Source organism: Nannospalax galili, unplaced genomic scaffold (genome assembly GCF_000622305.1).
Source record: "Nannospalax galili isolate Female #2095 unplaced genomic scaffold, S.galili_v1.0 scaffold973, whole genome shotgun sequence".
NCBI classification, from domain to species: Eukaryota; Metazoa; Chordata; class Mammalia; order Rodentia; family Spalacidae; genus Nannospalax; species Nannospalax galili.
In genome coordinates, this window is record NW_008334020.1 from 1406041 (window position 1) to 1428100 (window position 22060).

Consider the following 22060-nt stretch of genomic DNA (forward strand, 5'->3'; position numbering starts at 1 on the left):
CTATCTCCACTGCATTCTAACTATTTTATTTGTCCTCCTAAATCTGCTTAACTAAATTATGTCATGTGAAATAAATAAATGAGATTTTTAATTAATTTTTTCTTGAAAAAGATTAGTTGAGTGTTGGTTTCAATGTAATAACTGTTTCAAATAATTGCAAATCTCAAATTTGTAATTGTTGGTCAAAATAAGATAAAATCATCAAGTGATAATCAAAACAACTTGTTTGCTCTGGTTACACCCTCAAAACCTAATTTTATGTTTACAAATGTTAAATTGTAATTTATCACGTTATTGTACAAAATCTTTTAGTTTTCTTTTTAATTAAAAATGATCTCTGTTCAAACATTATTTCTAAGTATATTTTCTAAAGAACATCACATTCCTGAGCTATCCTATAAAAAATTGCTGCATGTTCAATGTTCATTTTTTGATATTCTAAACTTTTCTTCCAGTGTCTCCTTAGATTCATAGTGCATGCATATTAAATATTCAGAAATTTTAGCAGAGTATTTAAAACTGATATTATATCCACTCTTCTTTCATATATATGTGTTTATCTATTATCTACCCACTTTTCAGCTCATTACTACATTTATTAATGTTGCTAAATTCTTCAAAGTCTCAAATTATCTTTACTGAATAGTACATTTTTCACATGAAATAGTTAAATGCTAATAATATTGTATAAGTTAAAGAGAATTGTATTCCCTGAAGTTCCTTTGTAATATTCAATGTCAGGTAACACTCAAGTAATGGCGGTGATAGTACAAAGCTGTAATGAAGACCAAAATGTACTTCATATTTATGTTGACCCTGGCACCTGAAGGGCTCCCAGTCTTTTTATATAATCATCCCTGAAACCTTTAATGCTGGTACTACTGCCAACAAATCTGACATATGAGGAAAGTGCTCCACAGATTCAGGTAACTTGATGCAGCAAATTATTCCATAAGGAAAAAATGGAGCTTTGTAACAGATTTACTTCATGTGACACTTCATATTTCTAAATATTATTTTAAACTCCCATTGTAATATAGCAATTGACCAAGACTGCATATGGTTACATGCAAGTTAGATTGTATCTTACAAAAGACATTTTTAAGTCTTATATTTTGATCCTCAGGAATTTAGTTTTTCTAGAAATAGATATTTTGCATAACTGAGTTAAGTCGAAGTCATGTTGGAGTAGTGTGGGCACTTAATCCAATATGGCTTCCTTCTTAGAAGGAAGGAAGACCAAAGTTGTAACAGCAGGAATTGGAACATTGTACCTCCAAGTTCAGCAATACTGAGGATTTCTAGCAACAGAAGTTAAAAGAAAGGTCTGCAACAAATTATTTCCTATACCATTCACAGAAAACATGGATTACTGTCACTTTGATTTTAAATTTATAGTCTCTAAAAATGGAAGAGAATATATTTCTACTATTACCCTCATTTACTGTTACTTTGTTAGGGAAACTCTATAAAACTAGTAAAAGTGATCAATTAAATTCAATATTTAGAGTTAATTAGTGCATAAATTCATTATAGGTGTTGAAATGCCTATAAATTATTAGGAAACTCCACCCTAAGTCTGTCATGTCACTTATATAATTAAAATCAATTTCACATTAACATTTAAAAGGAAATTTACAGACTGATGTTTTGAAATGTGTTGTAGATTCTTACATTTTGTCACTTTTGCTTAAATTTAAATAAAAATATGAGTAGAACACATGTGCTATGAAATTAGTGCAGAGAGAGGCAAGAGATGGGCTTGGAGAATGGGGAGAAGATAGGGGCAAAGAAAGGGATGGCCAACCAAACAGATATATAAAGAAAACTCACGGAAATTCACCCCTTCAGAAGCTCATTTAAACAACATAATTTAATAAAATGCTTTGAAAAGAGATACCATGCATGTGTGGATAATGCTGATGTCAGAAGCCATGGGCTGTTAAATGAAATCTTGAATGCCAGCTGTCCATACGTCCCTGGAAGTTGTTGGTCAAGAAAGACCCAGAAGTCCCAAAAATTATACAGATTATGGCTATTGCCATTGATTCCCCAACAGAACTGGATGGTAAGATCTTATCACTAAAAACACCACATACCTAGGTTGAAGAACACAAAGGAGCATGCTAGAACTGAATTGGAAGCTTCCTCCTCTCTGGTGAGCCTTCATAGTGCTGGAAGTTGATATATAGGCAGCTATGAATATAAGTCAGTAACTGTCTTCCCTTGCTTTAGACTTCTTATGCTACAGCACCAACTTTCTAGGCAAGAGTTGCTTACTGGCACAATAGTGGCATAGCTGTTATGGGGATTACCAACAGATTCCTGATTGGATTTGGTGCTGGTTCCCTAGGAACACATTCATGCCCATACTGTAGACATAGTCAAAGGTCTGTGGCTGTGGAGGTCATCCAAACTAGGGTTAAACCTGCTACTTTTTGTTTTACTAAATGAATATGTTGTCAAACTGCCTCCTAAATATTTATGTTCATGCCCCCAAACTAGTGCTATCCTCAGCATTGTTCAAAGAAGCTTCTCTTGGCAGAGAGTACTATGAATGCAAAGATTTGTGGTTAGTCAAGGTGCTGAGAACAGATGACTTTTGAGTGCTCAGCATTAAACAAGACAATAACATATCACCCTCATTCAAGGTGCAGGGAACATGACCAAAGAGGGGACTGAAAGAAGGTAAGAACAAAATTGTAAGGAGGAGCACTGTCAAATTCTGTCCCAGGACCATACTACGGTTCAGACATTCAAAATACAATAACTGCAGTTTCCTGCATTGAGCCTATACAAGGCTATGCTAGTAAACATTCAGTAATAGACAAGGAGAGCCCCCGTCTAAGGGAATAAATGGTATTGGAGGGATGCTGGAGGACAGGAAGTCACTGTCTTCAGCAACCTGGCCAGTGGTTAGTTATCAGTGCTTGAATGGATAGCTTCACACCCATGCCCACATGAGTGGTCCTGCTTAAACCCAGTGGGACATAAAGAAAAGAACAAAACAAAAATGCATTACTGTGAGATGAGGACTTGACAGGTGGCGGATGGACTAGTATGATACGAGAGGGTGGAGAGATGAATGTGAACAGAATATATTATATTCATGTATGAAACTGACAAACTATAAATTAATAAAAGGATCTTCATTTCTCATTAAACTATTTTATGGAGAATACGCTTTGTGATTAATTTCTCCTACATCTGCTGATGGAAGAACTTTAAAAGAATTTTTAAATTGTCAAGACAGGAAATGTTATTTTATGTTCATTTTCATATCTTGACATTGTTTGAAGCAATCACCAAATTCTCTGTCTGACCTTCTCTATAGACACAGAGGGATACAAATGTACACATATATTTCTCTCTCTATACGTGTGCATGTATGTGATTATTTTATCTATTACAAGAAGAACACTGGTTTATTAAAAATTATATATGATAACCTTGAGTTATTATGTATATATTCCTGGCACAATTGTCTTTCAGTAAAAGTAAAAGATACAAATCAAAAAGAATTTTTATCTCACCAAGTTGATTCCATAAATCACTTAATTCTGGAGTAAAAATGTCAACATGAATATATTTTAGAATTGGACAGATATTTCACTAACATTTTTTGTGATTTTCAAAGTACCTCATTTTTTATCATTGTTGAAGCTGAAATTTATTTGCTAAAATAAATCTTATAAATCTTAGGATATTCTGAATTAGTCTGTATTATATTACTTGGTAACACTGAAATATTATCAAACAATTAGAAAATCATATTTTCCAATTACAGAAATTAAGAATGATTTTTCTGAGAACAAATACTTTATATAAACATTTACAAATTCTTGTAAGTTAAATAAATAAAACATGGTTATTTACGTTCAAAGCATGGGAATATGAAAACAGAAATAAGTTTCTGAGAATTCCAGCTCTTTGGAGGAATCCAAGTGTAACCTAGGAAAATTCTTCAGTAAGTAAACTCGACTCAACCATGCATATCCAGAAATAAACATGAAATCTGACTCATTAAAATTGGAGCAAGGTTAATTTTGCCTGTTTGACAATGAGATACGTTAGGTATCTCTTGTAAGTTCTTTTTCACACAAGGGCTTTGAGATCCATGCTCTTTATATCTTATAATTTTCCCACTTTTAAAAAATGGTCTTTTGGGGACTTGAAAGAAAGCTCGAACAGTAAAGCACTTACTATGTAAGCAATAGAAACTAAGTTTAATTCTCAGAAACCATATTTAAAAGTCAGACCTGGTAGTGTGTGGTTCCTTGCAATCCTAGCACTTGGAAGGTAGAGACAAGCAGATCCCTGGCGCTGGATGGATAGCCAGCCTTAGCCTACAAAAGAAATTCCAGACCAGTGTGTCTCAAAACACAAGACAGACAGTTCCTAAAGAATGACATCCAATGTTGACTTCTGGTCTCTATATGCAGGTGCACACACACACACACACACACACACACACACACACACACACACAAACACACACACACACACACACATACACACACAATATCTTGCAAAGGCAAACTGGGCAATTGCGTTGGGGTTTGTGACACAAAGCTTAGGAAAGTTTTCTGTCCATAACCCAGTCAACATAGCCCTAATCCTGGTGAAGGGTAGCCGGAAAATGTAAAATTCTTGTTTTGCCCAAAAATAAAATGAGGTCTGATGAACTCAAAATAGTATTTGCCATGATTTCCACCTTAGATAGACCCTTGGGCAGCATCAGTAATCATATTGCTTTTGACAAGTGATGAGGAATGTGTTTCCTTTGTGTAAAATGGGGAGAAGAAACAAATTTGTTTTATGTTTTCTCTAGCTCTAAAATTCTCCTAGTTTATGACAGTATTTAGGACTTAATGCATTTTTTTCTGCTCAAATTTCATATTTATATTTCCAATGTACTTTGCTCAGAAAATATTTAAGGAAATCCTTTGAATATTGAAAAAAGAGAATAGGCAAATGAGAAAGAATCCTTCCTTCAAGGTCTTAATAACATAATAGAATAAAAATATTTTCTTACAATATAGTTCAGATAAACCTTAAGTAATAAAATATTGTGAAAAAACCTGGGGCCACTAAAAAGAGCAATTACTATCCAACTAGACATCTAATAGAAGTGTGCTGGCTTTGTTTTCCTTTTTCTTCTTTAACTTACATTCTTTTTCCCCTCCAAAAGTGATCTCACACAACTTATAAATAAAATCTGTAGTAGGTTAGTTCTTTATGCTATATTTTAAAATTCCCTAAACTATGCCATATTTAGTGCATGAAAGAAATTGATTTACAGTTTCAGTTTCATATTAACATAAACAATTCAAGGAACATTATGCTCTTAAAAATATCTCAGCTTAGGGACTTCTATGCTCTAGCTTTAATTCCATAATCTGTAAAAACAAGACCATTTTTGACGTGTTTATCAGTCACACTTAAGTGGTTTCTAGTTTTTGTTTTGATGAGGAAATGATGAAAATCCAATCCTAATAGAATATGTAGAGCCAAGAGAACAACAATTTCCAACAGGTTTTTCTCCAGCTGTGGAAGAGAGCCCATGTTATTCATCTATTGAATACTTGTATAGAGTTTGCTATGAGCTCTTGGTCTTTGCAAAGAGTCATTCTGTCAGCCACTGCTATACTTCAGGAGTAGATGCTATTATAAGTATTTTATACTATAGAAACAAAGCTAGAAAGAGTCAATAACCTGTCCAACATCCCCACAACAAGAAGTGGTGAGGCTGAAACTTTCACCTACAAGAGTCCTGAGCTCTACACTCCTTGTGATGGACAGTAGATATAAATGAAAATAAATGATGTCATCACACTGAACACAGGTAAACACAGTCCATCACTCCTGTGGCTAACAGATCCAGGGTAAAGGTAAAAAGATCTAGTATCTATTTCTTTGTCACAAAGATGTAACTGGTGAAAACTTTTACATTTCAGAGGGACACTTCTGTTAGTCAACTAAGTTACTTCAATTCCCTTTTCCAGATAATCAGCTCCCTCCTGAAACCAAGAAAATTTGGTTTACACATTACCTACTTTTCAAACTAGTTACTTAGAACAGGAATAAATTTCAAGAGTGTAACTACTCTTAAAGAACTTTTAAGGAAGGACATTCATTTTTTTTAGAGATTGATTCTATTATTATTTTAAATATAAAGAAAACGACAAATCTTTACATGTTCCAGAAATGAAGCAAGCATCTGGCATGGGATTGCTGCCCATACTCCAGTTTGGAAATAAAGGGCATGTGTTTGGTAACAATTTCTTCAAAAAGAATCACGAAAGAGACGACAATGATTTAGAAACTATCCTCTAAGGAAATTTATCATGCTCTTTGCAGGAGACAAAACAGCCTTCAATTTTGTATGCAAATTCTTGTCAGCAAGTACACTATGGTGTAATAGACAATATATGACCATGCTATGCTGTGAAATGACTTTTGTTTGTTTTTTTTTTCATTTTCTTTTGTTTTGTTTTTGTATCAGGAAAGATATCCTATTTTATTTTAATTCACCTAGGCAGACACAGCATTGATATGAAGATTGATTTACTTAGCTTGACTGTAATGAATATAAAAATCTGGTCTCTTGACTGGAAAAGAGTTCATTTCCTTTCAGCTATTTGCTTCGTTTCCTGGGACAGGCTTCCTTTATGCTCACAGTCTTCTAAAACAGTTTGTGAGTTATTCTAACCCATTTAATAGAATTTTCCATGCAACCTGCTTCCATTGACCTACACTGATTTTACTAGGGACATTTTTAATATTACAACCCAAATACTTTCTTTGCTAAGAAACCTTAGTCTTCTTCAGCTGGTGTTACAAAAAACAACAGGTTGCATGGCTTAAGCAACAGAAATTCACATTCTCAGAGTTCTAGAAGGCTGGTTAGTGCAAGTCCAAGGCTTTCCTGCTAGCAAGTGCTTTGCTGTAGCCCGTTTCTCTTGGAATCTCATACACTCATTGAGAGTGTATACTCTTCAGTGTCTCTTCTTTTCTCGAAGTAGACTAATTCCATCAGACCCATGCTTCACCCTTATTTCTTCATTTAACTCTAATTACCACCTAACACAAATCCAGATATCCTCCAAACACAGCACACTGGAGGTCAGGACTCAACACATGAATTTGGGTGAGAATAATCATCCAATCCAAAACAGCATTAATCTTCCATCTTATAAAACACATAGACTTTATTCATTCTTACAGGTGAAATTTCAATTCATTTGCATGTTTCTGATTTAAGTAATATCGCTTTACTATATTTATATTCATATAAAAGCTTTAATTACTATTAAAAATAAGGTAATATTTTTTACAATCTGTATTTTGGGGAATTTGGACCTCAATCAATTTTTATTAATAAAATATTTGGTACCTTCCACCCAAAATTTGGTCTGGCATATTTTCAGAGGAAAAGTCTTGTGGTGGCAGGAAATGTACAGACCTTGCCTAATCTGAAAAAATTCTAGTATATTTTCCCTTTAATTACTATTAAAAATAAGGTAATATTTTTTACAATCTGTATTTTGGGGAATTTGGACCTCAATCAATTTTTATTAATAAAATATTTGGTACCTTCCACCCAAAATTTGGTCTGGCATATTTTCAGAGGAAAAGTCTTGTGGTGGCAGGAAATGTACAGACCTTGCCTAATCTGAAAAAATTCTAGTATATTTTCCTGAGTAAATCCTTCTTGTCTCACAAAAGGAAGGAATATGAATGCTTTTATGGACAAAGAACAAATTGATCTCTTTTTGTCTATTTACTGGAATATAGACATTCACACAGAGAATGAAAATGACAACAATTGGTTTATAAGTGCTAGGACTCCTGATAGAGAAAATGCACTTGGAACGTGTTTGAGTACATTGCTGAAAGCTTGCATAGGAAAGAAGTACCATTAGCTCATGATATCCTAGAGTCATGGTTGAAACTATTCAAGTCACTTCATTAAATTTCTCTCTACAAAGATTTTGGAGTGGTTTATTGCATTTTCCAGACATAATTAGGCTATAGTGGGATTATAGCACCAAGTCATGGCCACTGCTGAGAGTTTCAGTTCACCAAGAGCACATATGAAAGTGTTCACCAAAAAGCAGTGTGCACCGGCTCTACCCAATGTCTGAGGCTTTAAATCATTATTTTGTTAGAAATTATTGCCTTTTCTATAGGATCCAGAGTTGGAACTCTAACAGTTCTCAAGCAGCAGAAAAGAATGCAAAAAGTCATGTGTTAAAGGAACTTTGGCAGTATCTGTAACAGAATTTCTCTTTGCTCAGTTCTACCAATGAAAGTGATGTTTTTGATCATATTGATGTAAATGTTAAACAAGCCAAGTCAAATATATTCTTGAATTGAATATTTTAAAAAATCTCAGAAGTCCTTGTGTCTCTGCTTCATGCTTATGAAACTCTGTGGCTGATGTCTCAGCCTCTACTACTGAAAATATTAAGATAGTCCCCCAGTGAAAATGAGAAAGGGAATATTAAGATAAACAGAGGCACAAATTAAAACGTATCATAGTAGCTTCCAAAGGCTCCAGAGCAGGCATTTATTCATTTATGTCTATATATTTAATTATGGAATGATATTTCAAACAAATTAAATGCAGCCAGAGTGTCAAACACTTTCTTCGTGTAAGTTTTGATTTTGTGATTCAGAAAATGCACAGAGTACTTTACATGCAATGAGAATTTTGTCATTGCTTTATTACAGTAAAAATAGTCTTGGACCACACCGCTCACTATGAACCTAAGTCCATGCAAAGAGAGTGGACTAACCATTGCCAACTATCTTTTATTTTCATTTCTTGAGAGTATGCCTCCCAAGGGATGGCTATTCAAGCCTTGATACAGTCTTACCAGAACATGTATAGTCACTGGAGCAGTAACACTTCTCTGCCTGAGAGGGTCAGGGAGAGCATCGTTGGCCATATCTGAAATTCTTATCGCCATCTTGTACTGTGACGCAGCTTCCCTGTCTAGTGAATCCAATAGCTTTATCACTCCTGACACAAAAATAATGGGGGAGCTGTTAATCCAGGATTTGTAAATAGTTTCAATTGATGCCAAGTTATACTGTTTATAAATTCTTCACTTTAACAAATGGAAATTACCTAATAAAGATCCATTTTTGTCGTATTTCCATACCCTAAACTGTATTTTCCACAGTTAAATCATGACAGATGTTAATTCATATATTAGTCACCTATTATACATTCTTAGGCACTTGGAAAAACACATGTGCAAAGGCTTTCTGAACTTCAATATATCAAAGATCAAAGCTTTAGTGTTTTCAGTGTAGCAACTAAGAATTTATGGATGCAGCTAACAAACCAAGGTGAGCACTACATAGTTCATGAGAATGCTTTCTATAAAAGATATGTCTATACCTGCAATTTCTATGTAAAATAGAGTCCAAATGAGTATGTAAGAGTTCTTCATTTTTATTATTTATTAATATCAGTAGTTTTGCATTACCTGTATCTGGTTCAATGTAAAATTTTGGAGGTATTCCCAAATTGCCTCCAATTATGGTATATTTGATATTGTTAAAAGGCCAGTCTGCATCTGTAAATGTAATTTTTCCAACTAGTGTATCAACTGGACTGTTTTCAAATATACTGAAGGTAAATGCCATCAGAGTTCCTACTGGATTCAGTTCATTTATGCGACTCACCCTTACGATGATTGTAATAATGGCTATGGAGAAAAAAAATGGATAAAGTGTAGCTAGCACAAACATATCCTCTTCAAGAATTATTTTCCTTGGTAATGAATACATGCTATATATTAAAATTTACATACATCAATTTTGTGAATATGTTTATGTTGATATGTTTCATGGGTAAATTACCATATTTTAGTTATGGAGTAAAATATCAGTGTAGCATGAAAAAGCTTTAACTGATATTTTAATTTTGCTAATTTAGAATAAGCTAAGTCTTTGAGAAATCTTTTTTGATAGTGTTTTTGAATTTCATACAATCAATTTTGATCCACCTGATTCTGCCTTCCAAGTGATAGGATTAAAGGCATGCACCACCATGCCCAGCTTGTTTTTAAGCCCACTGAGTCCAATTTGTGTTCCCAAATTCTCTTGGGTGTGGATCCATTCCCAGAGCATCACCAACATACCAGGGGGCACACCTTTAAAGAAAATTAACTCTGCCTTTCCCAGAAACTATCAGTTGCCCAAAGCTGCTCATCTAGGTATGGGGTTTCAGGCCAACCTCTCTTTCTCACATGTGGATGCTAGCTTTGAATCTTTAGATATGTGTGTTTTATCTGGAAAACCCATGGAGCTCAGGAAACTATTAGGGAACCAGGAAGGTGAGATAGAATGTGGTGATATACAAAAGCTGAAAGTGGAAATCTTTTAAATGCACAAAAATTACAGAAAATATCAACTTAAACATTGAATTTAAAAGACTGCAAAGAACCATATTAAACATTTGAGTAATATTATCTTAACCTAATTACATTTTTATTTTGGCTTCAGTTTTTAAATAGTAATACAAATGAACTAAAAAAAGTTGATTTAATGATAACAATTTATATGTTTTACTATAATAGATAATTAGAATGTTTTTAAATATGATCACATCTAAAATCTGGCTTTTAAGATAGCTATCTCATATAATTCAAACTATTTTTAATACATTGATTTAATAAATTCTTACTTGAGAGTACAGGAATTCCTTCATCAGATACTCTTATAAACAAGGTATATTTAAAGTTCATTCCTGAAAAAATAGCATTATCATAATCTAGTTGCATAGGTCCAATCTGTAATTTAAAAATAAAAGACCAGAGGATTTGTTTTGATTACATATCCATTTTTTTTTCATTTTCATGAATCCAAAGTCAAATTGGTAAAAAATAAAACATTACTGGTTATTTGGAGTATCATATGAAGCACAAATGCAAACCGTATATAATTTTATCTTAAATATTCACATTAAAAAGTAAAAACAAATAGAACTATTTTAATAAAGTATTTTATTTAGCTAAGTATATTACAAATACTATTATTCAAGATGTAATTCACATGGAAAATATTCGAGATGTTGATACTTGTTTGTTCATACTAATTGGGTGATATCCACTACTTATTTCTCAACCGCAGTGTAACTTAGACAAGTCACATTTCAGATGTTGAAAGGAATGTGCAGCCACTGGTTTCCCTGCAGCAGAAAAACTTTTTTAATATGTAAACTACAAACTTATTACAACATTAAGGCTGTTATTGCATAAGATGGAGGTTTGTGTTTATCATGTAATACATTAAAAGTATACCAGCAACAAAAAGAGTTTTCATATATTATGATTTTTCTCCCACAGTAATTCATTTGTCACAAGTTTCCTATTCTACACATTCTTTTTTATAAACATATTCAGAGGGTTCCTGACTTACTGTAGTATGACTCATGCATTCTACAGAAGCATTGTCCAGACGTTGAAGTCTGAACTCTTCCTGGTTTGTGATATCTTGTGAAGCTGCGCAGTGGCGGATACCCAAGCCTCCTTCACCCAAAGCATCACAAGGCTTTGAGAGCCACTTCTCCGCAGCATGCCATGGTACTTAAACTATGGTGATCCTTATGTTAAGGGAAATTATTTAGTGTATGATATTTTTCGATTTAGAGTTAATTTAATTGGAACATTGTATAGTTATAAATTGAGGAGCATCTGAAATTTAAGATTCATGAAGTCTGATCTGCAGCCTCCAAATCAGGCAAGCGCAAGAGTTAAGTTCAACTCTGAGTAAGGTCAAGCTTCTCCTATTTTTGCTCTTTGGCTTCAGTTTCTTGGCGTGGGAGCGGGGAGGGGAGACTGTGCAGGAAAGACATGATGTTGCCAGGATATTTAATAATGCAAATGTAAGGGCAATCTAAGAGTCTTCTGCTCACTTCTCATTCATGCATAATCACACAGCCCTCACAGTGCTCAGACCCTTCACTGAATGTGATACCGTCCGAAGGAATAAGTGCAGATTGCTGCCCGACTCTCCAGCTTATCTGAGATCCCTGCCTACCTTAGTCATGTCCACATTAATAATTCTTCCCAACAGTAAACGTTTGTTAGTCAGAGAAGTTTGTGTAGCAATTGGGGGATAAACTGATAAAGTTTTGCTTTTCAAAAATTCTGAGGTGTTCTAAGACTGACAGAAATGATGGGCTATAACTTTGGACAAAAGGAATTAATAAAACCATCATTTCCTTCAAACCACAAAAGTAATTCTTTTGCATTTAGAAAAATTTTAAATTGAAAGACCATTTGTTAATGCTTCTTAAAAATATATGGAAACATGGGGCTAGAGATATGGCTCAACATTTAAGAGAAATGCCTACCCTTCCAGAGGACCAGGGTTTGGTTTCCAGCACCGGCATGGGAACCCACCTGTCTGCAACTCCAGTTCCCGGGAATCTGATGCCCTCTTCTGGCCTCTATAGGCATTACAAGACATGGGTGCATTTGCATACACCCATGTGCATTAAAAATCAAATAAATGAATTAAAATGTAATATATGGAAACAAACCCAGTATGGTGATACATGCTTCTGATTCAGCACTTAGGAGGCAGGGACAAAATGTTTGTGAGATTGAGATCAGCCTCATCTACATAACAAGTTCCAGACCAACTGGTGCTACAGGGATATGCTGTCTCAAAAAACAAACAAGCAAACTAAAAACTAAAATATACGGAAACAGCTTAGATGTAGATCAACTGATGAATGAATAATAAAAATTTGGCACATTTACACAATTGAATATTATTGGTTTCTTAAGAAAAACAAAACTATGAAATTCACAGGTAAATTGATGGACCTGGACACAGTTATTCTGAGTGACATAGTCCGGAGCCAGAAAGACAAATTTCAGATATTTTCTCTCAGTTTTAGCTGTTATCTTTGAATATAGATATGTGTGTATCATTTGAAATATCCATAGAGGTATAAAGCGATAAAGTGGTATAGTGGGGCAGGAAGGGTTAATGGGGTGGTGAATGGGAGGTTAGGTAGAGAGGGAATATGGGGAGAGGTAACTAATATTAAAGCTATTTTTTGAAAAGCATATACAAACCCACTACTGTAGAAGCTTCCTAAAATATATAAATGTACATATGTAAAAGTGGTTTAAATGGAGTTACCCTGTAATAGGATGACAATGTCTCTATTAGACACCACAGGCTAACAAGTAAAGAGCCCTGTCAGTGCCAGGAATAGGTTAACCCTTTTAGAGTTGTGGGTCAGTGAGGGTCCATAGACACCCCCAAACATTGCAGAATACTGCCACTGCTTTTGGTTACCCTTCAGAATAGGACAGTAAGACAGTAAGACCCTGTTGTTGAAGACACCACATACTTGAGTCATAGAGCATGGAAAAATTAAGCAGGTAAATACACACCTGAAAGCTCTATCCCTACTGGTTAGGTTCCATAGTGCTAGAAAGTGCTCTGCACAGTGCCAGAGTAGAAAAGTAACCATTAGTCTTACCCAGATGTGATCCCTATAAGCTACAAGAACAACCAGTCTATCATGATATGCACACTGGTGCAACAATGGTACAAATGTCATGTGAGTTCCAGGACAGATGGGGCTACTGGGAGACTCTGTCCAGAAAAACCCAAATAATAATAATAATAACAATAATAATAATATAATAGGATTAATTGCTAATACATAATAGGAAAATATTTAGATCAATACCCATTAAAGAGAAATAACCTAATAAATTATATGAAAATAAATGTTGAATTAAAGAAATATTCAATTGTTTTTACATTCTTTGTAAATTAAAAAGACTACAAGTGGAATAATTTGGATTAATTAAATGGTTATTAATCCTTAAGTATTAAAATTATTTCTCAATTAAGATAGATTTAAAGTTATCATCTACCAGCCTACTAAAGCTTATTACTTCTGTACTACTACTCATCAATGCCAAGTTTTTCATTAGCTAACTGTTCAGATGAACTGCTTCTTGTCATCATGTTGAACACAATTCCTAATGTCACTATGCCTGATGTTTTTGAGTTTATGAATATAGCAACAAGTAGCTTGACCTAGATCTCAAAATGTGCTAGAAATATTGGTAAAAAGTTTGATCTATTACATAGCAACAAAGAATAAAAGTTTATTATAATTATAGTCCATATTCAAAAGTTATTTAATACATTTATTACAGGTAATTTCAACACATTCCAAAGGAATACATAGTGTTTTATCCTAGAACTATTTGTTCTAAGAAATTCATAACTTTCTTAGTTCAGTTCTCAAGATCAAAATTACATTCCATCATTCATCTCAAAGCAAGTGAAGCTGTTGGTAATTTAAGGTTCATTTAAAAATCCAGGAACAAATTCTGCCATGAGCTATTTGAACTACTGTAGTTTATTAAGAATTTTATATTAATAAAAACCAAACATTTTTCTATCTGGGGTTAATCATGGGACCACATTCAGAGAGTGACTTTGCAATACTTACTTTCAGTTCATTGTTTGTAAGAGTAAAGGTTCTGTTTGAAAAAGTGTCCTTAATCAAATGATAAGTTATATTGTTATTGGGTGCAGTTCCATCCTTATCTGTGCATGCTAGGGAGACTAAAAGAGTTTCAACTGGGATGTTTTCAGGAAGTTCAATTCTATAATGAGTAAAATATGAGAAAAAGTGTTATATTAATCTTAGTTTAAGTAGATGAGTACATTAAATATCAATGATTATTTAAAACATGCTCACATATTAAGCATTTTGTCAATAAGAAAATAACAGTACTCAAAAATGCATAAGAAATTATTTAGCATCCTTGATAATGCCAAACAGAATTGAACTGCTATTCTGCTGGATTTGTGAACAGCAAACTTAGCAATAACAAAACTATTATTGACCAAATAATTTTTCTTTAGGTTCATATCTTTATATTTACAGATCCTAAAGCTCTATGTAATCTGAAATGGCCATTCTTGTTTCTTTAAGCAGATTGTATATCATTCTCTCCATCTTAAAAATAAGGAACATAAAAAAAATCAACTATTAAAGATACTTAACAGAATCAAGGGCTATAGACTTAGCGTATTCGTTACTTTCCTTGTTGACACCACAGAATACTTGACAGGAAGCATCTTAATGTAGGAAGTTTGATTTTGGCTTCAGTTCAAGGAAATACAACCCATTGTGGCAGGAAAAATGTGCCAGCAGGAGCATGGATCATCTGGCTGCATTCAATCTGCAGTCAGTAAGGGCAGTGAAAGCTAGTGCTCAGCTCATTCTCTCCTTTTTACTTATTCCAAGATCCTGATCTATGAAATTGTGCCGCTCACTTTTGGGATGGAGAAGTGGCTCTTCCCACATAAGTTGACCCAAACTAGAAATTGTCTCACAGACATACCCAGTGGCTTGTTCCTAGGTGATTCTAAATACTATCAAGTTCACAATACTACCAATCCTATTTACCAATATTCACATTTCCACTGCATAGCCCAAATTCCTTCAAATGCCACACTTGGTTTTGGGGAGGTGTACTGGCAAATGAAATACAAAGAGAAAGGCAAGACATTCCTTCCTGGTAAGTAAGAGGATCAGAATGTGGAGAAGGATGCAGATGTGTGTCTCTCTTCTCTCCTTGGGTTTAGAAGCAAAAGGTAACAGAATGAAAATGGTAGACACCTGAGTAAACTAGCATCCCAGAGTCAATATATGGGCTCTATAGAGTAGCTGACCTTCATTGAGCTCATCAGAGGCAAAGAAATGCCCATTAGTTTTAGCCAAGGATACATAATTTGAAGTAATTCAGCAGTAAGTTTTTTGGTTAATGCAAACAATTATAATGGTGTTTTCCCTAAGTTTTAAGAAGTTGTTTCTAGATGTTTTTAACGGCTGTTGAAAACACCTTAGGATTTAATATAATGAAATAAGAGGGCTGGAGAGATGGCTCAGCAGTTAAGAGCACATACTGCTCTTGCAGAGAACCCAGGTTCGGTTGCCAGGACCCATATCAGATGACGCAACGGCCTGTAACTCCAGCTCCAGGAAATCCAACACCCTCATCCAGCATCTTCAAACACCTACACACACACACACACACACACACACACACACACACACACACAATTTAACATAAGATACACTCTTTTAAAATGAAATCAAGATGAAATGTCTATAGAGATCACCGTTGTACACAGAGCAAACACACACAATTTAAGTTAAGATAAACTCTTTTAAAATGAAATCAAGATGAAATGTCTATTGAGAGCAACCTGGGCTACATAGCAATACCCTGTCACAAACAGACAACTGAAAAATTGAATCTTGAACTACTTCTAGTGTACAAGTTGGAATACAGAATAATCTTGCTACTAAAGACAATGAGTAGCTTAAAAGTACAGGAAATGTGTTGCTATCCCACCACTTTAGGAGGTTTCTTGCAGTCACTTTGTACATAGTATCCTCCATGAGAAAGTTTTCAGAGTTTTTGTGAAACTTCGTTTAAACCCTGAATGAGAATATCAATGTTGTTGTTTATGATTATCTAAGCTTCGCATAAGATATTCAAGACCTTTGAGGGCAAAGTTCATACATTTTACATTTATCACTGTTTCTAGCATGAATTAACTAAATTGTGTTAACTAATTCAAAGAATGGATAGAATAATGGAGCCATAAAGAATGTTTTCCTTTCACATGCATTTGAATATTATATTAGAGCTAGACTCATTGTATAAAATAGTTTTAAAACAAAATGTTTTGTAATTAAAATTAACGAACGGTCAAACCTGTTCTGTCTAAGCTGAATGCTTAGAAAGAGAATGATGTTTTTATCAATCTGGACACCTGTTTCTTCAAACTTTGCCCTTTATTTCCAGTGTAAACTTTCAAAAATCCTTTCTTTTGCTTTGATAAAATACATCGTGTATTTTCTATTGTGTACTCAGGCTACTGCAAAATGGCACTCCAAAAGCTTTTATTCTTTATAACTGCAACTTAGTACCCACTAATCTACCTTTCTTATGTCTCCCTCTCTCTAATGTCCCCAGCCTTTAGTAACCATCCTTCAACTAGTCACATCTCTGAGAGCATAAGCATTGGTTTTTATAGCATGACAGAGAAAAAGTCACTAGTTTTATATGGAGGTGTGTATTACATTCTGTTATTACAAAGTGATAAAAATATGCCTGCATTTTTTTTTATTTGTAGTGTTAAGTGAAAGATGAGTTGCTCAAGGGAAAAATACTCTAAGACTTTTGTAAGGCACTATAAGATATTACTTCAACAAAGTGAAAATTTCAGTTTATCAGGGGTATCAGTTGCTCAGCATACAGGACTGTTTAAATTCTTCTGGAAATGACTGGCAGTCTGCCTATCTACATGATCTTTGGATGCTGTGAGCACAAGTTTTTGAGGATTTCCTTTAGTTGTCTGTGTACAGCTTGAACATTCTTTATCTGTCATCTTGTTGATACTCTAAACATGTCAGATTTGGGATCATTTCAGTTTTGCTTTTTAAATATTTGAACAAAAATGCAGCAAGTCAACTTGTCCTGGGAAGTCAAAAGAAAAGTTTGAGATTAAAGCCAGGGAAGAATGAAAGCTTCTGTGAGTGCCGTCAATGATCGATGCACACCCACTCTTTTCCGTTCTGTCTTCTCGATGTGAAAACCTGGCGACTAAACAACTGTTCATATAACTTACACATAAATATCCTGTGAGCATCGTGGTGGGTTGTCATTTACATCTTGTAGAATCACTGTGAATGTCCCAGTTGTTGAATGTGTTCGTTCATTGTCATAAATTCTAAAATGTAATACCCAAGATTTAGGGGTTGCTTCATCTTCGTAGTCCAAAGGGTATGCAACAGTGATTTCTCCTGAATCTAAGAAGAAGGCCAATGAAAATGCATTCAGGATCCACAAGATAAATAATCTATGCATTAATGTCAGTAATAGAATAATCTTAGAGATAAAATACATCTCACTTGAGGAAGCTCATAAGCTAGCCACAGTTGTTCACCTATGAAAAATGGGTGTTAAACAAATTACAGGAGCAGTCTCCAATATTACAAAGTCCCCCTCATGGGAAAGCCGTGGCAGCTGATGTGGCGAACACACACTGAAGCTTAGGCTGAGTATGGAAAAATGAACACAGAACAGGCAGGGATAGGGTTGGGGCAAGTTGGGGGCAGCAAATTAGAGAGGGGAAGAGGTTGGGATGGCATGCAGAGAAAAAGAAGATAGAAGGAAATGGACATTTTAAAGGGAAGTAGTCCCTTAAGTAATTTTGTTGTATCTATATTTGCAGAGCATGAAACCTTTAGTAACAATATACTCTGCTTTATAAACTATAGATGCATACGTGACTAATGTTTACCATCACTATGTTAATATTCTCCTAGGTGTTTTATTTTTATTGTCAAGGATGCAGTCCAGTGCATTTCTCATGAAAAATTGCAGGAACAGTATTTATCGTTGACCTCTCTCCAAAATGTCTGTTCTGTTGTACCTGTGGATTCATTTAGCTGGATATGCAGCTTTTAAAAATATTCATATTCCTCATTTTAATTATGTGTATGGGGGGAGGGTATGTGCATGTGAGTACGAGTGACTGCAGGGGCCAGAAGAGGGCATGGAATCCTCTAGAGCTGGAGTCAAAAGTGGTTGTGAGCTGCCTAACATGGATGCCGAGGACAGACCTCAGGAAACAACAGTATGTACTCTGAACCCCTGAGTCACATCTCCAGACCCTGGATATAAAAATAGCTTTGACTTCTCGTTTTGTGTTTCTTAAATATGTTACTTGTTTAACTTATATAATAGGTGCTGGATAAATGTCTGTTTACAACTTGATTTCCACCCTTGCAATAAATTAGACCTTTTATCTAAATGCTTAATTTTTTCTTAAAGTAATATCCAATAGTTTGCTAGAAAGTTTCAGCTTTAGTCCCTCTTTATTGATTTCTCTCCAAGGTCAAAAACATTCTAGGTTCTTGTGTTTTATTACAGGGCTATTTTCTTGAATGACATTTTTAAAGACCTAATAGTTATCTTCCTTCCTTCCTCAGGAATTATCATTCAGAATGTCTTCTCTGCCTTTCTTTAATAACCATCATCTCTTTCCCCTTTCATATATAATTTTATGGTTATTATATTTGTAAATAATCACAACTTTGTGAAAAATAATCTTTTCCTGAACAGCATGAGAGTAAGCTGATGACATAACCATTCCCTTTGTCTCAAATCTGCATTTTCCAAAGGTATTCTCCAACACAGTGTAATGCAAATATCAGCATCATGAAGTTTATGCCAATATAAAAGTCTTATTTAAGCTTCACTGTCTCGATATTTTTTATAGAAAAACATCTTGTTCAAAAATTCCATATTGTCATGTCTCTTTAGTCTCCCTCAATCTAAAGTAGTTATCCAATCTTCCCTTGAGTTTTTAAAATGACTTTTTTGAGAATTAAAAACTAGCAGTATCAGAGAATTCCCTCAAATTGGATCAGGTTGTTGTTTGCTTAACAGACTCAAATTATGCAGTCTTGATTAACTTTCACAGAAGTCATACTACATTCCTATTACATGCTATCAATTTGTCTCATTACTGAGTTTGTCCAATTAAATTACTTGACTGAGCAAATGCCTGCCAATTTACTACACACCAAAAGTACTATTTCACCCTCTGTGCAAACAATTCCATGGAGAGGTATTTTGAGACTATGAAAACATCCTTTGCTTCATCAAACTCAATTTCGCTATGTATTTATGTCTCTATGGCTGGATTTATTTGGTGGATTATAATCTATGACTAGATTTTTTGGCCTTTTAATTAGCATATAGTGTTTCTCATTTTTATGCAGCACAGTATGATAATCTGTTATACATGACTCTGTGCTGTGACCAAATTGGGGTAATATGCACTATTACATTTTTCTTTGTTTTTTATGATCAGATATTACTTTTTCTGCATTTTCATTGAATTTGTGATTATCATACAGTACAGTTTAATGGCATTTAAATCTGCTCCCTCTCGCCACCTTCCCCCACTGTCCCCCATTCAATTTAATGAACTATTTTATTTATATAATGGGGCCTATAGAGCCTGATTTGTGTCCCCATATGTCCTTCAGTGTGGGTGTATCCACTGGGCACACCAAGAGTCCCAACAATGTGAGACACTGTCTTTCCTCCTCCCAGCATCCATCAATGGACAAATTTCCTTAGATTGGGTTGGGATTTCTTACTTACTTCCCCATGTCTATGTTGGGATTTTGTCTGGTTTGAATTTCCATAGGACTTGTACATGCTGTCACTATTGCTGGGAGTTCATATGAATACCTGACCAGCTGTCTGGGAGATTCTGTTTCCTTGTGATCATCTACCCCCTCTGGCTCTTACAATCTTTCGGCCTCCTCTTCAGCATTGATCCCTAAGCCTTGGGAGGCAGAGGTCCAAATTAATTGTCCTATTCATGGATAAGCACTCTCCCTGTTGTTCTCTACACATTGGCTACTCTGTGTTAATCACCATTTTGCTGCCTAAGGAAACTGCTCTGGCGAGGTAAGAGAAGCATTCATCCTGAGTGTAGCTAGCATGCAAGATTTTATGTTTGTGTGTGTGCACAAAAATGTAGTTAGTTCCATTTGTATTTATTGGTGTAAGTATACACACAAATGTGAAAAAAATGTAATGAGAAACATAAAATTGTTCTGATTCTTTTCTTTGACAGGGTTTCTCTGTTTCTCTGTTGTCTCAGCTGGCCTGGAACATGCTATGTAGACCAGGCTGGTCCTGATCTCACAAATGCCTGTTGCTGCCTTTGCCTCTGCCTCTGCCTCTGCCTCTGTTCTATTCATGTGACAGAAAGCATACTCCATCTTAAAAAGAGGAGAGATAAATCTTTCTTCCTTTTTCTTTTCTAAATTGTTAGAGACCTAGCTTCTTAACCTCTGGCCATGCAGGATGTACTTAAATTTACAAATATCAAAATCAATCTGATTCAAAATTTGCAGTGTTGTAGAAATTCACTTTCTGAGTTTGGGTAAATTAAAACTCATCTCTTCAGGCTGCAGAGTTGAGTAACTCAATGATAGAACATTTGTCTAACGTGGAAAAGGGCCTGAGTTTAATCCCCTCCAGGGCAAGGCTGTGAAAGATCAAAATTTCTTAAGAGTATATGCTAGGATGGGGGTTAGTACAGTAAAAGTCCAAAGTGGTTACTACATGTGCAAAGTACATGTGAGGATGTATAATACAAGATAAATGTTCAAATTATGATAACTAATATTTTTATTTCCATTGTAAATTTGTATCTACATTTCCAGAGAAAATTTGTGAATATGAATTGTCCAAGAGTCTCCCTGAGCAGACAGAAACTATAAAACATTTCTACACTTTGAAGAAGAGAGGGAAGAAATTTTTCTTTCATAAAAGTATTGTAGGTACATTTCTACATATTTTAAATATCATTTCATTTTAATATAATGAATTTTAGGGATTATTTTAATTAATGAAAATATTTTATGATTTCTGAAATGATTAGTCACAAAAGTTATTATACCTTTATTTATAGCAAATTCTTTTTGAGTACCTATAAATTCATAGTGTACTCTATCCCCTGTGTCTCTGTCTGTTGCTGTGAACTGGGCCAACTTTGTTCCAACAGGCAAATTTTCATTAATATTTATAGGTGCATCTGGCATGTATCTGTAGGACAAAGGAGAATATTTTATCACTTGGTGTAAACAAATGTCTCTTTTCAGCTATGTCACATAGAAAATATTTGAAATTTCATATGATGTATATTTTGTAACAATATAGGGCCACTTGACTTAAATAATTTGTAAATTATTATATATGCATTATATATTGTTTATATAATAAAAACATGAATTTACTTGCTTTTTATCCATTCTCTTTCTTCAGTCTTTCAAGTGACTGAGAAATAATACTTTATTCCTGATAAGGAAGTATTACAAACACTCCAGCAATCACTTTTCATTCTGTATGTATTTGGAAATATATCCATGTCAACTAGCATTTTTGCTCCA

The 22060-nt window shown here is 34.5% G+C and overlaps 1 protein-coding gene across 1 annotated transcript in view; it reads right to left on the reverse strand.

Moving 5' to 3' along the window:
* LOC115069590 (protocadherin Fat 3-like) overlaps window positions 1-22060 on the reverse strand; it is a 122484-nt gene that overhangs the window by 56636 nt on the left and 43788 nt on the right. Inside the window, exons 12-17 of the mRNA XM_029561546.1 lie at window positions 21571-21716; window positions 17710-17890; window positions 14510-14666; window positions 10703-10808; window positions 9501-9722; window positions 8883-9028 (exon numbers count right to left, since the gene is read on the reverse strand). Coding sequence (XP_029417406.1) covers window positions 8883-9028; window positions 9501-9722; window positions 10703-10808; window positions 14510-14666; window positions 17710-17890; window positions 21571-21716 — 958 coding nt within the window. The remainder of the gene's footprint in view (window positions 1-8882; window positions 9029-9500; window positions 9723-10702; window positions 10809-14509; window positions 14667-17709; window positions 17891-21570; window positions 21717-22060) is intronic.